At 44.0% G+C, this 15,786-nt stretch overlaps 1 protein-coding gene across 20 annotated transcripts in view; it reads left to right on the forward strand.

Moving 5' to 3' along the window:
• Positions 1 to 15,786, forward strand: part of DOCK9 (dedicator of cytokinesis 9) — a 276,616-nt gene that overhangs the window by 194,199 nt on the left and 66,631 nt on the right. For all 20 annotated transcript variants that reach the window (XM_059144086.1, XM_059144093.1, XM_059144098.1 and 17 more), the window contains exons 26-32: positions 232 to 357; positions 912 to 983; positions 8,949 to 9,095; positions 9,312 to 9,395; positions 10,077 to 10,188; positions 13,291 to 13,469; positions 13,918 to 14,031. In XM_059144086.1, coding sequence (XP_059000069.1) covers positions 232 to 357; positions 912 to 983; positions 8,949 to 9,095; positions 9,312 to 9,395; positions 10,077 to 10,188; positions 13,291 to 13,469; positions 13,918 to 14,031 — 834 coding nt within the window. The remainder of the gene's footprint in view (positions 1 to 231; positions 358 to 911; positions 984 to 8,948; positions 9,096 to 9,311; positions 9,396 to 10,076; positions 10,189 to 13,290; positions 13,470 to 13,917; positions 14,032 to 15,786) is intronic.

Raw genomic sequence — 15,786 nt, forward strand, 5'->3', positions numbered from 1 at the left:
CTGGAGGACCACTGACCTGAGCCAGGTGGTTCCTATATTGTGATGGGTTCCCTGAAATTATCCTGGGCTCCTCTTTGTGTCCCCCTTACCCCCTTCTGTTTCTACACCTTCCTCTCCCACCCCGCACTTGTGCCTCAGTCCCTCACCGCCATCCATCCCTTGGAGCCTCTCCTGCTTTCAGCCCATCCTAGATAACCAGAACATTAAAATATCTTTCCCTTTTCTTCAAAGTATGCTTATAAGGCTGAGCCGTACATTGCCTCCGAATACAAGACCGTGCACGAAGAGCTGACGAAAGCCATGACCACGATTCTCAAGCCTTCTGCTGACTTCCTCACCAGCAACAAACTACTCAAGGTATGTTGCAGGGCTGAGCAGTGCGGCTTTCCGTCATGGAAATCGGTGGGAGAAAATCCAAACGCCATAGCCCAATCTGCCCACCCTTCTGTGTGCGTTTACAGACCGCCACCACCTCCGGCAAAGGGGTAAAGAGTTAGTGCTTCGGGACCAACTTTGCTGCTTATACTTGTGCTTCTATCAGACCTGCAGAATATTACTGTATTTAAAATATCATGGGCTCTTAAGTTTTAAGAAGTCATTACATGCGAACGAGTGAAGGACATGGAGGTGGCGATTATAAAGGCGGCATCGGCAGGGGAGGCTCAGTCAAGAGGAAAATCCCAGATGTAATCCAGCGGTGCCGCTGTTGGCTGTGCTGTCTAAGTGGGAGGCAGGAGAACAGCTGCCTTGCATGTACCTCTGGTCCGATGATGTTTTGCCCAGTGGTTGAGCCCTGCTTTGCGGTCACCCCTGTTTCGTGTCTGTAACATTGTCAGCCTAAGAGAGTAAACACCTCGCCTCCTGATTATTGTATATCTCACCTGGATCCTTTTTTTTTTTTTTTCTTTCAGTATTCATGGTTTTTCTTTGACGTTTTGATAAAATCCATGGCTCAGCATTTGATAGAGAACTCCAAAGTTAAGGTATGTCACTTCCTATCAGGGCTGGGGTGGTGGCTCTTAGGGGAAAGTCTTTTCGGTGCTTTGTCGCTCTCATTCATGAACGCTTTCTGTTGCCAGTTCCAGCACAGTCCTAGGTGCTTTCCAAGTACGAAAGCATTTTATTCCAAGTACTGAAGCCACAAGACCGTCATAAAGTACTTCCCCGCATTTTATAGAGGAAGAAACTGAGCCCAGAGCGAGTTCCTTGCCGAGGCCACACTGCTAGTGAATGGAGGGGGCCGGGTGTTGAGAACAGTCTGGCTCCAAAGCCCACTGTCCCGAAGCATGTGTTACTAAGTCCAAAGAAAACTCTGTCTCCTCCTTTGTATAGCTTGGAAGTCTTCAAGTCTGTTGAAATGAGATTAACAGTTTAAGCATTTAATTTAAATGTAATTACCGAGTCTTGAACATTGTAGACCTTTCTCAGGGCTTTAGACAAGAGTGTCTGATGTTACTTTACGTCCTCTGGAAGCAGTGAAGGGACTCTGAGATAGCTCCTTGCTGAGGGGCCTGGGTGTGTGTGACACTGTGGGTCCCCATGCTGAAGGCATCCTAGGGATACAGGTAGCCTGTCCCTTCAGTTTTCTCTGGACCCATTGCTGTCTGGGTGTGACTGGCTAGTGCTGGCTGTCTGAAGCTCAGTGTAGATACATTTTTGCAAGCTTCAGCGGTCAAGTGACAAAGCCCCTTTTGAGATGTGCATATTCTTGGAGTTGCCATCACGACCCTGAATGCTCTCTGCATTGCATTGTGCAGGGTCTTGAGTCTTGTGGAGAGCAGGAGGCCCGAGTGCAGGGAGCAGGTCACGGTACCGAGCAGTCTTTCACAGTGAATCAAGGGAGGACAGGGGAGCCACAGGGAGAGAGGGTGAAGGTCAAGTCTCCCTGCACCGGGGGTCAGACTCTGGGAGGAAGCCTTGGGAGAGGCTGCTGGGTTTCGTCGGGCAGAAGGTTAGAAGGTTGGCAGCTCAGAACTGAAAGCCACACTTCCTCCAGTCGAGCGGGTGCCTGACCAGGTGGTTTCCTTTTTCTTTTCTTTTTTTTTTCTTCTTTTAATTCTGGCTTTAGTGCACAGGCAGATGCCAGATGGAGGTGGACCCTGCTTTCCACAGAGTAACACGCCATCTAAATCATGCCCGGATAGCCTGCCAAGTGAGAAACCTAGCAGATTATCCACTTGGCAGTATGCAGCTAAGTGTGTGGGCACGCGTGCGCGCGCGCGTGCACACACACACACACATGCGTGCAGGTCACTTGGATGTAGTACTTTCATGTTACAAATGTCATACGCATGATAGGCTGTGGGCTTGCCTTGGTTCGCTTGGGCTACCACAGCAAGTACCACCGCCTGTTTGGCCTTAACGATTGGGATTTATTTCCACACAATTCTGGAGACTAGAAGTCTGAGATTAAGGTGTCTTTAGGGTTGGTTTCAAGGCCTCCCTTCTTGTAGATGGCTCTCTTCTCCCTGGGTCTGTGCATTGTTTTCCCTCTGGCATTGTCTGTGTCCAGATCTTCTCCTCTTATAAGGACACCAGTCTTGGTGGACTGAGGTTCACCTTCATGGCCTTGTTTTAATCTGATTACCTCTTATAGACTTTGTCTCCAAATATGTTCACATTCTGAGACTGTGGGTTAGGACTTCAACATGCGAATTTTAAGGAGACACAATTCAGTCCATAACAAGGCCCCAATGGGTTTTTCATTGTTTTTGGCTCTAAATAAATATAATGACTCCAGAAAGATTGGTGACTTGCATATATTTAAAAATATAGCTGTTTGTTCAGAAAGCATTCATTGAGAGCCTTTTATTTATATGCAGGCTCAAGGGTTACAAAGTTAAATGAGGCATGGTTTATGCTCTCACAGAGTTTAGGTGGGAAAGTGCATGGCTAGACCACAGGAGCAATGGTCAGAGGTAATGAACACTTTTGAAACACCCACAGAAGTCTAAGTATCGGGCTCCTTAGTGGCTCAGTCAGTTAACTATCTGCCTTCAGCTCCGGTCAGGATCTCAGGGTCCTGGGATCAAGTCCCGCATTAGGCTCCCTGCTCAGCTGGGAGTCTGCTGCTCTCTCTGCCTGCCACTCCCCATATTTGTGCATTTGCTCTCCCTCTCTCTCTCTCAAAGATAAATAAATCTTTAAAATAAATAAATAAAATCTTAAAAAAATAATAAAATCTTAAAAAAAAAAGGAAGTATAAGTATCAATAACATCTCTTTCTGGAAACCATGGTAGAAAATTTAAATAGAGTAATTTAACTGCCTGTGTTTTTTTTTTTTTCAAGATGCTAAATTAAACCATAAAAATATAGGGATGGTAGGGACCTGAAAGCTCCCTTCTGGTCCAGCTCCGCCCCTGTGCCACAGAGGTCGAGATGGGTACAGACCCGTGAGGTGCCGTGCCCGGGGTCACACAGCAGAGCAGAACCTCGAGGTCATGCTAGAGTCACAACCGGCTGCTCCCAGGTGATCCGCCCTTTCCAGCCTTATAACTCAACTCTCCAGCACTTCTGGGCCTTCCAACACTTTGTTTGTCGCACTTTTTAGAACAGACTGCTCAAATGCTACCCTGCACAACCTTTTCTGTACGTTAATTACATCTTGGTCCTGAAAGAATATTCAGAGAGTTTTTGGAAGTAGTTTATTTAAAAATTGTTATCCAGCATAAAAAGAAACACTCTAGCATCCAAAAGGAGAAAACTTAGCCATAAGATAATCTACTATAAAAAGAGATTCAAAATACCTACTTACCACTTTGGAGAATTTAACATTTCACTTTTAGAGGGCTCCCCTCTGACTTCTTCTGTGCGACGCCTTCCCCGAATCACATTATTGATCTTCTCACATATTTTGAAAGTTTTATTCATTTTGCCTCCTGTCTTAGAAATAATGAATTTTACGTGTTTGGGTTAGTTATTTTTAGGTCTGTCTTTATTTACATCTTGGGAAGTATATTCCTCGTCCCTTATCCCAGGGTTCTGAATTGAGAGAACAAGTTCATATTCACCATTCCTGTGTCATTTGTGATTTCCAAAATCATGATCAAATTCCCTGAGAGTTTTTATACTTTCAGACTGAGGATTATTAGTACATGCAATGTGTTTATAATCTTGACCTTGATTTTTTTCCTCTTTGGTATAGTAGGGGCACCTGGGCCACAGGCTCATGTAAGAGCCATATAATGCTGTCAGTGCAGCTGAAAGTGCCCTTTCCAAGACTTTTTAGCATAGACCAACATTTGGAGGCCAGTTTATGTAGAGCTGGTGCCTTGGGTGAACACTCTTGCTGGTAATGGGGTCATTCTGTCTACTGCATATTTATGTAGAAGGAGATGCCCCTGAAGCAGGTGCACCCTGGTAGGTCTGTTTCTAATGCTCCACTCTTGAACATGGCCACATGTCCACCTCCCCATCCCAGCCAGTCCAACTACACTTTGTGCCATTCGCCGAGGAAGGCTGTAAATCACAGCGTCCCTTTGAACTAGCATCTAAAATAAGCAATTTCCTTACTACCGCAGATGGACCTGGAAGTTTGGGTTGATTACATGTGACCGTGCCAGACCCAAGTGTTCCATAGGCGATGTGTGCTTGGAATTTACAATAGGCAGTTTTTGAGGAAAATATAAAACCGACCTCGTCAAAGCCTACTAAGGAGTTCCCAACTCTGAACCCCACTCAGCCTCTATGCTCAACACATTTTAGGTGTTCCTTCTCTATCACTTATAGTTAGCAGCTATAATTTCAGCAGACTCTTTTGGAATTTCCTCTCCTCCCACCTCGAGTCAAGCCAAATTGCTAGCATTGCACAGGTGTACGTCTCGCAAGCTGGAAAATGTGGCCTACGATGGGGTGAATATATAACCTTAGTTAGGCGTTTAGCCATCAACCATTTCCTGACTTAATTGAGCAAGGAAAGAGTGCTCAAATGAAAAGTAGGGAAAGGATGGTGTGGTTCATGTTTTAAACGAACTGTGCGCGCTTCCCCCCCTACTATAAATGCGTGATGGCAGAATGGGAGCGTCCACACTTCCGTCCCCCAGCACCTGTTTGGAACAGTCACTGGCAATGCACAGAGCACGGAGAAGTGATGCCAATGGCATAGATGGTGCATCGCCAGCCCCAAGCTGATGCCATCCCGGGGCGAAGAAGACATTCAGCTGGGCACACACAGTTAAGAGAACAGAGCAGAAGGGGTCTGTGTGAGCTTCAAAGTGAGAAATCAATGTGGAGGTTGGTGGGGAGCTTCCACATTTGGGGAGAAGACAATGAGCATGAAGCAGGAGAAAGGGCTCATAACCCAGGTAAGGCCAGGAAAATGAGGTTTATTAGCTAATAGGCTTATTTATTATATCTTAGGGAGCTGTAACATAGTCTCAGTGTCCTCTCCTTCGAGCTGGCGCGTCTGTACTCACCACCCTGGTCAGCTGCCCATTACCCTGGATTATTTTCTTCCGATTCAGTGGATAGTAGTCTCCATAACAACATCTAATTATGGTGGTCTTTATCACCTTTAGAGGCGTCTTACCTTACTGTTTTGTTGCCAGATTAGGGCTCCTGATAACGTGTTGGTCATTTCAGTCTTCAAGGCACTGAGCTGACGTCTGATCACAGAGCAGCTTCGTTGCTCTGTTGGTGTGTTAATTATCCACTGTTCTTCACGACGTTTTCTTTCTTTCTAATGAAAACTAATTATTGTAGGATTTTTAAAATAAACATAAAAGGAAAGAGAAAAGTTGAATGAACCACATGTTTGAAGCTCTGTCACTCATCTTCCGCAGTTACTGGCCTGCTGCCCTTACGACTTCATATGTCCACCATCACACTGTTTTTAGAGCATTTTAAGAACTATCACCAAAGATTTTACATTTCATCTGTAAAATCTTGAGTGTGCCCTCTCTAACAGATAAAGCCTTTGAAAGAGATGGAAGCACCATACCATAATGACCCTCAACAAAGTCAGCAGTATTTCTTCGTTACCATCGGACACCCTGTCTGTATTCAGTTTCCCCAGCTGTTTCAGAAATGCCCTTTTACCATCACCTGGTCCGAATCAGGACCTAAACACAGTCTTCACATTGCATGTGGTTGATGTGTCTCTGAAGTTTCCTGGATTTTCAAACTGTTCCTTCCCCATTTATTTGTTTTTTAATGCAGTATATTTGTTGAAATGGGAGGACCATTTGTCCTGCGGAATTTCCCACATCATAACCTCACAGTGTTACGGGGCATGGTCCTCTGTCCCCGTGGTTCCCATAAACTTGTATGATGTTGAAGCTCAGTTCGATTTAGGTTTGGTTTGCTTTGGGGCAAGAATACTTCATAACTGGTACTATTGCATCACATGGGGAGTCTTAAAGTATCTGGTTGTCCCACTTTTAGTTTTGATAATAGTGACTAATAGATTAAGTGGTGCCAACCCCAACCATCCACTTTCATGGTTTAAGCAGCCATCGACTAGTTCTGGAGGCATCAGGTATTTCTGGAGAGACCGTTCTTCAGGAGTAGCCAGCTTGGGTAGCAGGCAGGTATGCCTGGTGGTCTGCGAGGTGGCCTGACCTGGGGTCCAGGAAGCGATCATCATCTATTGAGGCTGACCCCTCAGGATATAGAGTTACGGGTTGCATATATAGAACAAAATCCCTTTGGCATTTCTAATTTTACAGTTTTGTTTTTGGAAGTGGGGAAACTTCAAATACGTATTATTATTACTTGATCCTTCCTTCACTGGGTTCTTGATTTTGTAAGTTTGCAAAGATTGTTTTATTATTGGTTTGAGAATTGAGATTATTGTAAAGCTGGCATTTCAAAATTCATAATTGGTTCTGGTATTTGATACATGAAATAATGCATATAGAAATCACTAGATTTCAATTCTAGTTTTAGAAAATACTGTTTCTTGATATTGGGTTATGGGTTTGGCTGTAGTAAAACAGATCAAAATAATGGTTTAAATAAGACAAAAGGTTCATTTCTGTCTTTTGGAAAATTATAAGCCAGTAGATAGCTCTGAGAGTGGGAGGCTTGTTCCCCAGGGTCATTTGAGGACTCAAGCTTCTCTCCAGTTATCCAGCCCAGGTGTCACCCTCATCCACATGGTTGAAAAGCTGGCTCACCCCCTGCACCACATTCCAGGCAGTGGTGAAGAAGACTTGGAAGGCAATCATCCCATGGACAGGGCTGGGAAAAGCATCGTTTTCCTCTTAAAGCCCATTGGCCAGAACTCAGTCACATGGCCTTTCTCTGGACTCAGGTTAGGCTGGGAAATGTAGTCTCTAGCTGGGCAGCAGCTTGCACGTGTGAAACCCAGGGGTTTCACCACTGAAAGAGAGAAGGAAAGTCAGTACTTAGTGAATCTCTCTAAACTTCAATTTTCTCATTTGTAAAATGTGGGTGAAGATAGCCCCCTGTTGTGGCTGTTAGAATCACATGCATGAGTGGATAAATGTCATGGAGCATGTAATTCAGCTCCCTTCATGTTTTAGGAGTCAGTAATTTTTCTCATTTATTGGGCATATGGGTGGGGAAGCGAAGTGTCCAAGAGTAGAAAGAACACAGGCCTTGGATTCGGGGTGGATCTGGGTTTGAATCTTTGTTACTTGTTAGGGTTTTGTTTGTTTGTTTGTTTGTTTAATTAAATTTAACTTTTTTAAAAGATTTTTTATTTTATTTATTTATTTTTTAAGATTTTATTTACTTATTTGACAGACCAGTAGGTAGAGAGGCAGGCAAATACAGAGAGGAGGAAGCAGGTTCCCCGCTGAGCAGAGAGCCCGATGCAGGGCTCCATCCCAGGACCCTGGGATCATGACATGAGTTGAAGGCAGAGGCTTTAACCCACTGAGCCACCCAGGCACCCCTACTTGTTAGTTCCTGACTGAAGACACATTTACCTGAGCTCTCCATCCACCTGTGAAATGAGGGTCAAACTTTATAAGAGTTTAATGGAAAAGCACATAAAAACATGTAGCAGTGCAGTGCCTGATGTGTAGAGGATACACCATCCACGACAGCTAACTTTGAGATCTGTATAATTTCATAGATAAGCATTTCTTTTTTTTTTTTTTTTAAGATTTTATTTATTTATTTGACAGAGAGAAATCACAAGTAGATGGAGAGGCAGGCAGAGAGAGAGAGAGAGAGAGAGAGAGAAGCAGGCTCCCTGCTGAGCAGAGAGCCCGATGTGGGACTCGATCCCAGGACCCCAAGATCATGACCTGAGCTGAAGGCAGCGGCTTAACCCACTGAGCCACCCAGGCGCCCCATAGATAAGCATTTCTGATGGGGAGAAATTATTATATAAAGTAAATTTGACTGTTTCCTTTTTAAGTATTTTATTTATTTTTTTTGAGAGAGAGCAGAGGGAGGAGCAGAGGGAGAGGGACAAGCAGACTCCCTGTGGAACAGGGAGCCCAATGCAGGGCTCAATCCCAGGACCCCAGGATCACAACCTAAGCTTAACCGATTGAGCCACCTGGGTGCGCCTGAAGAAGACTGTTTTTAAGCAGTTTGAGCCGCTGACATACAGTCTCAGATCTGTTTACTTTCCGTTTGAATTCTTGAAGCTTAAACCTGAGCCACTGTTTTCTAAAGAGTTCTCTGAGAGGTACAGGCATTGAGGCCACCAGAAGTGTCCAGTAAAAACGCAGCTCTGATGAGAATCTCTGGGAGAAGAGGGACATCTCCACATTTTTACAAGTACCTCTGAGAGCATCTTTCTTGGGGCTGGGGTCTCAGGTCTAATGCACACCACTTACATTAGGTATCAGAATACCTGTACAGTATTTTGAGAGAAGAAAAAAATCATTTCTCTAGTCTCATTTTAGATAAGTAAGATTGGAGCTCTGGGTTTTTTCAAAAATGGACTTTAGGAATGAAATTTCCCTCTCCACCCCCCAGAGGGTCACCACTTTAAAAATAACACAGGTTTGTTCTAAATTCTTTTTAGTTATTACGAAACCAGAGATTTCCCGCATCCTATCATCATGCTGTGGAAACTGTTGTGAATATGCTGATGCCGCACATAACTCAGAAATTTCGAGATAATCCGGAGGCCTCTAAAAATGCAAATCACAGCCTTGCCGTGTTCATCAAGGTAAGGACCTCAGGGCATGGAGGGAATAAGTCAAGTGGTGAAATGTTCATTGTAGCAGTGACTAGTATACGGTTGGTGCCCAGTCATTGCCAATGGTGCATTTTTATGCTATAGGATAAACTTATGAACAGTAAATGCTGATTTCAACCCAACTTTAAAAAAAGAAAAAAAAGACTGGGGCCTAAATATTCCCCTTTGTGGCTTGTTTCTCTGCAGAGATGTTTCACCTTCATGGACAGGGGGTTTGTCTTTAAGCAGATCAACAACTACATCAGCTGCTTTGCTCCTGGAGACCCGAAGGTAACATGTGTGTTGCACACTGGTTTTTGTCTTCCTGATTGACATCCAGAAACCCGGCTGTTTCTCTGGGCTCATGTCACGGCTTCTTTCTATTCCAGAGGCATTCTTGTCCCTTCTTTTGGAGATACTTGCTAGTACTTGCGTTAATGTGTAAGACATTAGGGATGCAGTAGTTCTGAATGTAAAATAAGCATACTAACTGATTTTCTCATAAATAACTGAGAAGATTTCTCAACTACAAAATTAAAAGTATATGTGTTGCGAATCATGGTTTATTTAACATGGAGCTAGAAGTAGCCATGTAGGCTTTCTCTGATAGAATTATCTATCTCCTCCCTAGCGTGTCTATTTTAAAGCTCTGCCTTACTCGTTTTTTTTTTTTTTTTTTTATTGTATTAAGTCTGTGTCTATAATTACAAGCTGCCTGAAATTCTTTTTGAAGTAGGAGGAACATAAATAATAAATGTTCTAAGAGTCAGTGGAGGACATTGTTTGATGAAATGTATTTCCAGTTTTCAAACAAGTGCCTACAGCCATTCTGAAAATCTGACGTAGTATACAGGACATGGGGTTGTAAGAGGGTTGACGCTAACAACTGGTTGTATGATTTCTAATAGGTTTTTAGGATGCTGTATAAAATAGTCAAGTGAGGCATTTAACTTTCACTGTCGTTTCCTGCAGACCCTTTTTGAATACAAGTTTGAATTTCTCCGTGTGGTGTGCAATCATGAACATTATATACCTTTGAATTTACCGATGCCATTTGGAAAAGGCAGAATTCAGAGATACCAAGGTAATCTATCTTCACATACGTCAATCTGGGTCTTTTCACAAAAAGCCATTTTTAATAAAAGAGAATTGATTGAGATATGACATTAGAATTTTCTGACTTTTTTGTTGATGAATTCATTTTTTTCTTGTTAAATTTTCATGTAAAAAAATACTGCTAAAATGTGGTATAGGAGCTTAGCTTGTCAGCAAAATTACTGGACTACAGGTCATGTCAGTGTGACTCTTTTTCATTGAAAAATTCCTTTGCTTAAATAGAAATCCATTTTACTTACTGTAGTTTATTTTTATTTGTTTCACTTTTCCTTTTTTCTTATGAATTAGCTTTTCTTTCACCAACTGTGGAGTCAAATGACACTCCTGTAGGTAGGTGTGGGGTGTGATGCTTGCTTTCTTGCATTTTCCTCCTTTAAAAGAAAAAGAATGCAAGTCATTGCTGAAATGCTTACATATGCTCTTCGTTTAGGCATTTGCCATATACTCGGGTTCGTTTTTAAATTCGCGATAAACCAGTGAATTTATTCTCACTGTAGCTAAGATACTGCTGTTAACACCCCTGGGAGGGAGCTGGGTTTTGCTCCTGGGGTCTCTGTGTCCTCTAGGATATCCCTTCAGGAGGCACAACAAACAGAATGCCCTCCTTTACTCCAAAAATGTATTATTCCACCATTTTCATGGTCCTTGTCTATAGTGGTGGCAGTAACCTAATCACAAGCAACACGGCTTTTCACGTGCATTTTATGTCTGCATGTTGAGTCTTTAACTGTTCTGTATCTTCTTAAAGTTTGACGAGAGTAAACACGTAGAGATTTCCTTGTCTTCACTAAGTCATACGAATCAAATTAGTCTGTCGGGTCTGTTAGGTCATACTACTGAGTTTAGTGCTATGTGCGTACATGGGGATTGATTATTTATACTGATAGAAAAGCAGAAGGATGCCACCAAACCATTAATACCCTAAATCAATGGCCTCTGAAACTTGGAGGGAAACACATAGAAGCATTGGCTCAGAGACACAAATGTCTTTCTCCAGGAGCAACTTGGACTGCCTTTTAAGGAGCCAGAAGGGGTTGGGGGCCTGGGGTTGGCATTCGTGCGTTCAACACCTATTTACCTGGCACCAACCGAGTCTGGGCACACGGGACTTTGGGAGGCGGTCGTGGATGACAAGGATGAAAATCCCAGGCTGTTTTCCCTCAGTGAAGTCTGTGCAGTGTTAGCGATGAGGTCTGAGGAGAGAAAACTAAAGTGGGGCAAGTAGGGGTATGATATGAGCAGCAGGGCATGTGGGAGAGGGTAGCCAGGAAAAGCCTCACTGCCAAGGTAACTTGGGGGTGATAATGAGATGAAAGCCAGGGATTGAGTGTCCTGGGTCGAGGGAACGGCTGGGTATTTGGCAACCCGAATCCCACCTGTCTCGTCTTACTCCCCACTGTTGCCCACACTTCAGACATCCCTGCCGGCTCCCGGCATCTCCATCATGGCGTGCCCACCCCTGACTTTCCTTCGCCTCACACAGCACCCCTCTGGGGGAATCGTCCCCTTCCTGCCCAGAGAGTCAGCACCTCTTCCGTGGAGCCTGCCGCGTCTCCTCCTGCCCCCTCCCAGGACCCCAGCGGCGCTCCAAACTTGTCTCACTCCCCTCACCTTGCAGTCACTAACCCACCTGTACTTGGAGACCGAGACCCTCTTCCTTCCTCCTGTCAGGGTACCAGGGGTCGTCCTTTAAACCCCTTGGCTGGGCAGCGAATGAGAGCTGATGCCTGCCTTGTCCTAAACTCCGTGGGGCCCTGTTGTTTGTCCTGCAGGACTGAGGGACGTGAAATCCGTCAGGTGCCCAGGAGACTCGCACACGCTCTCAGTCTACCATCGGGTTGTTTGGTGTCAAGGGGGGCTGCCCTCGGCAGGCGGCTATGGGTGACCTACAGATAATGTCCTTACGGCACTGATAGGGGTCCGTGTTCGTAGCATTCCCCTCCTCTCCCTTCTTCCCCGTTCCCCCCTTCTCTGCATGCACGTGCACGCACAGTTAAACCGACGGTATCTTCCTAAGGGTTTTGTGTGAATTCAAGCTGTGCACTGTCCTTAGGGTAAACAAAGTTTAAAAAACCATTCAGTGGACATGATTATTCTGGAAGGATGAATATTTTCCCTTGCTTCTGCATAGGACTTGGGGCAGTATTTTGGGTAGGTTGGGAAGTAACTAATAGGGAATCAAAGTCAAAGAAGGCGTCTATAGATTTTCCTCTAGTAATAGATTCAGTATGATTTCAGATCCCAGCTACGGCTTACTGACAGGCATATTTCAGCTTTGGAGGGATGCGTAGCTGTTTTTATTTTCCCTCCTTAAGTAGATTTTGTATTTCCTTCAAGCTGTTCTCTGGAAGAGCTTTCCATTTGATCGTTTAGCTTGCTGATGATTTACTGGTATAGTGTGGTGCTTTCAGTATTTCAGTGTTAGTTTATGTTCTTTTTTTTAACTTGCTTTTAGAGGTGCAGAAGTATTGAGTATATTTTTTTAAATTGTGTTAAGTAAGTTCTTCATTCAGGGACAGCAGAATAGAGGTTATATGTTAACTTGTTCATTTGAAGCACATTGGGTTTTTATGGGAATGTATAGCCTTTCATGACCAGGAAAGGGATTAATGAACTCAAGTAGTAAAGAAAATTTTAATAAACCATGTATATCTATTCTTTGTTAATTACATGCTTGTTACGTACAGATTACTTCTCTAGAGTGTCAGTTAGACAGTAACTTTATTTTTTACCTTCTTGTCAATAACATAATTTCATTTGTAATGTAGCATGTTGTTGTATATTCTAAAAATTGGTACTAAAACTATTCACTAATTTAATATTTATGCAAGATATCGTGTCTTCTAAAATCAAAATCTGGTGCAGTTATCTGGATTTAAATTTAAGAGTCTGATGTGGCAAGGCGTGGAGCAATATTTTAGATAATTGACCTTTGAATTACACTTGAAGCTAAGTCTAATCATCTCTTGACACACAGGGTGGGCTGAATGCAGAGGGTGGTTTTGGCTTTTGTTTTATTCAAAGTGCGTGATGGTCTCTGTAACTAAAGCAGTTTCTATCCTCATTTCAGATCTCCAGCTTGACTATTCGTTAACAGACGAGTTCTGCAGAAACCACTTCTTGGTGGGACTGTTACTGAGGGAGGTGGGGACCGCCCTCCAGGAGTTTAGGGAGGTCCGGCTGATTGCCATCAGTGTGCTCAAGAACCTGCTGATAAAGCATTCTTTTGATGACAGATATGCTTCGAGGGTGAGTGGACTCCAGTGGAAGGAAATATGGATTGATAAATGTCCTTTATTTTAAGTAATATAAAGAAAGTAACCCGTCAGAAAATTTAGTGGTAGCAGCACTGAGAATCATCTCTGTTTACACACTAAAATCTAGTAGCGGTATTTATTTATTTATTTTTAAAGATTTGATTTATTTATTTGTCTGAAAGAGAGAGACACAAGCAGGGGAGCACAGAGGGAGAGGGAGAAGCAGGCTCCCCATTGAGCCTGACTCGGGGCTCGATCCCAGGACCCTGGGATCATGACCTGAGCTGAAAGCAGACCCTCAACTGATAGCTACCCAGGTGCCCGCTAATAGCCCTCTTTATAGGAAGGATCCAAATACAGGAGTTGGCCCAGTGCCCACTCAGTCCATCATTAAAGGCTCAGAGCCATGGGATAAACTTGGCCATGTGCGTTTTTTTCAGAGCCATCAAGCAAGGATAGCTACTCTCTACCTGCCTCTGTTTGGTCTGCTGATTGAGAATGTCCAGCGGATCAACGTGAGGGATGTGTCGCCCTTCCCTGTGAACCCCGGCAGTGTACGTAAGCATACATACCTGGCCGCAGCCTGCATGTGTTTCCTGCGGCTGCTGTCACCAAGCAACACAAACAGGGTGGCCAAAACCAACAGGTGTTCATTCTCTCATAGTCGGGAGGACAGACGTCCACAGTCAGGGTTGGTTCCTTCTGGAGGCTCTGTGGGCAGAGTTTGTCCCGTGCCTCTCTCCTAGCTTCCGGTGCTTGCCCCAGATCCTTGCATTCTTTGGCTTGTGGCTGCATCATGACAGTCTTGGCCTCTGTCTTTACTCGGCCTTCTTCCTCGTGTGTGTCTGTATCATCTCTGAAGTCGTCTCCTTTTCTTACAAGAACACCAGTGATTGGACGTAGGGCTCCTAATCCAGGAGGACTTCATTTTGCCTTCTGTCTTAATCACATCTCCAAAGATCCCATTTCCAAATAAGGTCACATTTTGAGGTTCTCAGTGGACATGAATTTGGGGGGGGGGGGGATACTATTTAACCCAGGACACACCGATCCTTTTTTGTTTGTTTGTTTGTTCTGCCACTAAAACCATAATAATCCATAGTACTCTTGATTAATTGCATTTCTGGCTAAGATGGGACCAATCAGTAAACCTTCAACTCTCAGGATAAAAATGCTTTTCTGATGGACCATACCTTGTAAGACGTAAGGACCATCTCTGAATTCAGCAAAGATTTGCAGGGAGAGGAGGTTAAAATGGAAAGCGTAGTTTTAATCTGCGGACTCTGAGAGCTCAATCCTAGCTTGTTCTCATGGTAACATGCTACGCAGCCTTGGAAGATCCACATCATTGGGCTAAAGTTTTTCTGTCTGTAAAATTAGAAAGTCAGACTTGATGTCAGGGAGGCCAACAGGAGTGACATACGGCCCCACCTTCAGAAACTGACCACTATAATTTATATCATCTTCGTGTAGTCACTGGAAGATGTATTGGAAATTAAGTTGCCTGAAGGATGATCCCAGAAATGATCTCAATATGTTTGGGGTGGAGACCACCTGCCATTCATTTGCACACATGCTACCAGTGTAGTAATTTTCTTTTTTCCCTTTTGTTCTGGACCCACAAATGAGCTCGGTTGTTAGTCTTTCCACACTATGATTGTTGCATACACTTGGGAAATTTTCATGTTGTGTTTCTGTCCCTTTGGCCCCACAGGGATGCATTGTCCTGTTTTTTAATGCTATCTCTCCACCTCTGAATACATGTCCTAAATAATGTCGCACTGAGAGGCACCATATGTGTAGAATGTGTTTTGTAGTTCTGAAGGGCACTCATCTCACCCCATATCACATTGTATTTCACAAGTGTACTCTCTGAACCTGTCTGCTTTTCTGATCTGACTAAAGAATTCAGGGTATAATGCTACCTCTTTGTACATCTTCAATCCTGAGAAAATCACCAAAGAAAAGCCCCTTTTATGACAGAACTTCAAAATTAACAATTTCTCCACTGCCTGAGAGTGCACACGAAGCTGCAAGCTTGGACAGCTTTTCCATGCTGCTGTTGTAAGTCACTGCTGCTCATTTGGGAGGATTTCTGGTGTGAGAGAAAAACCAGTGTTCCATTTAGAAAGAGCATGGGAGGCTTTGTCTGAGGGAAAAAACAGTCTGAGGAAATGTTGGACATCTGCGCTCTGGAAGGGGAACATGCTAGACCTTCTGGGGCAACAGACAGTGACTTTATGGACCCAGAGTGCTCTGCCCACACACTTGCACCCTGTCCACTCCCCGACCCAGGCCCTCTGTCCTGT

The sequence above is a fragment of the Mustela lutreola genome, chromosome 13, assembly GCF_030435805.1.
Source record: "Mustela lutreola isolate mMusLut2 chromosome 13, mMusLut2.pri, whole genome shotgun sequence".
Taxonomy (NCBI): Eukaryota; Metazoa; Chordata; class Mammalia; order Carnivora; family Mustelidae; genus Mustela; species Mustela lutreola.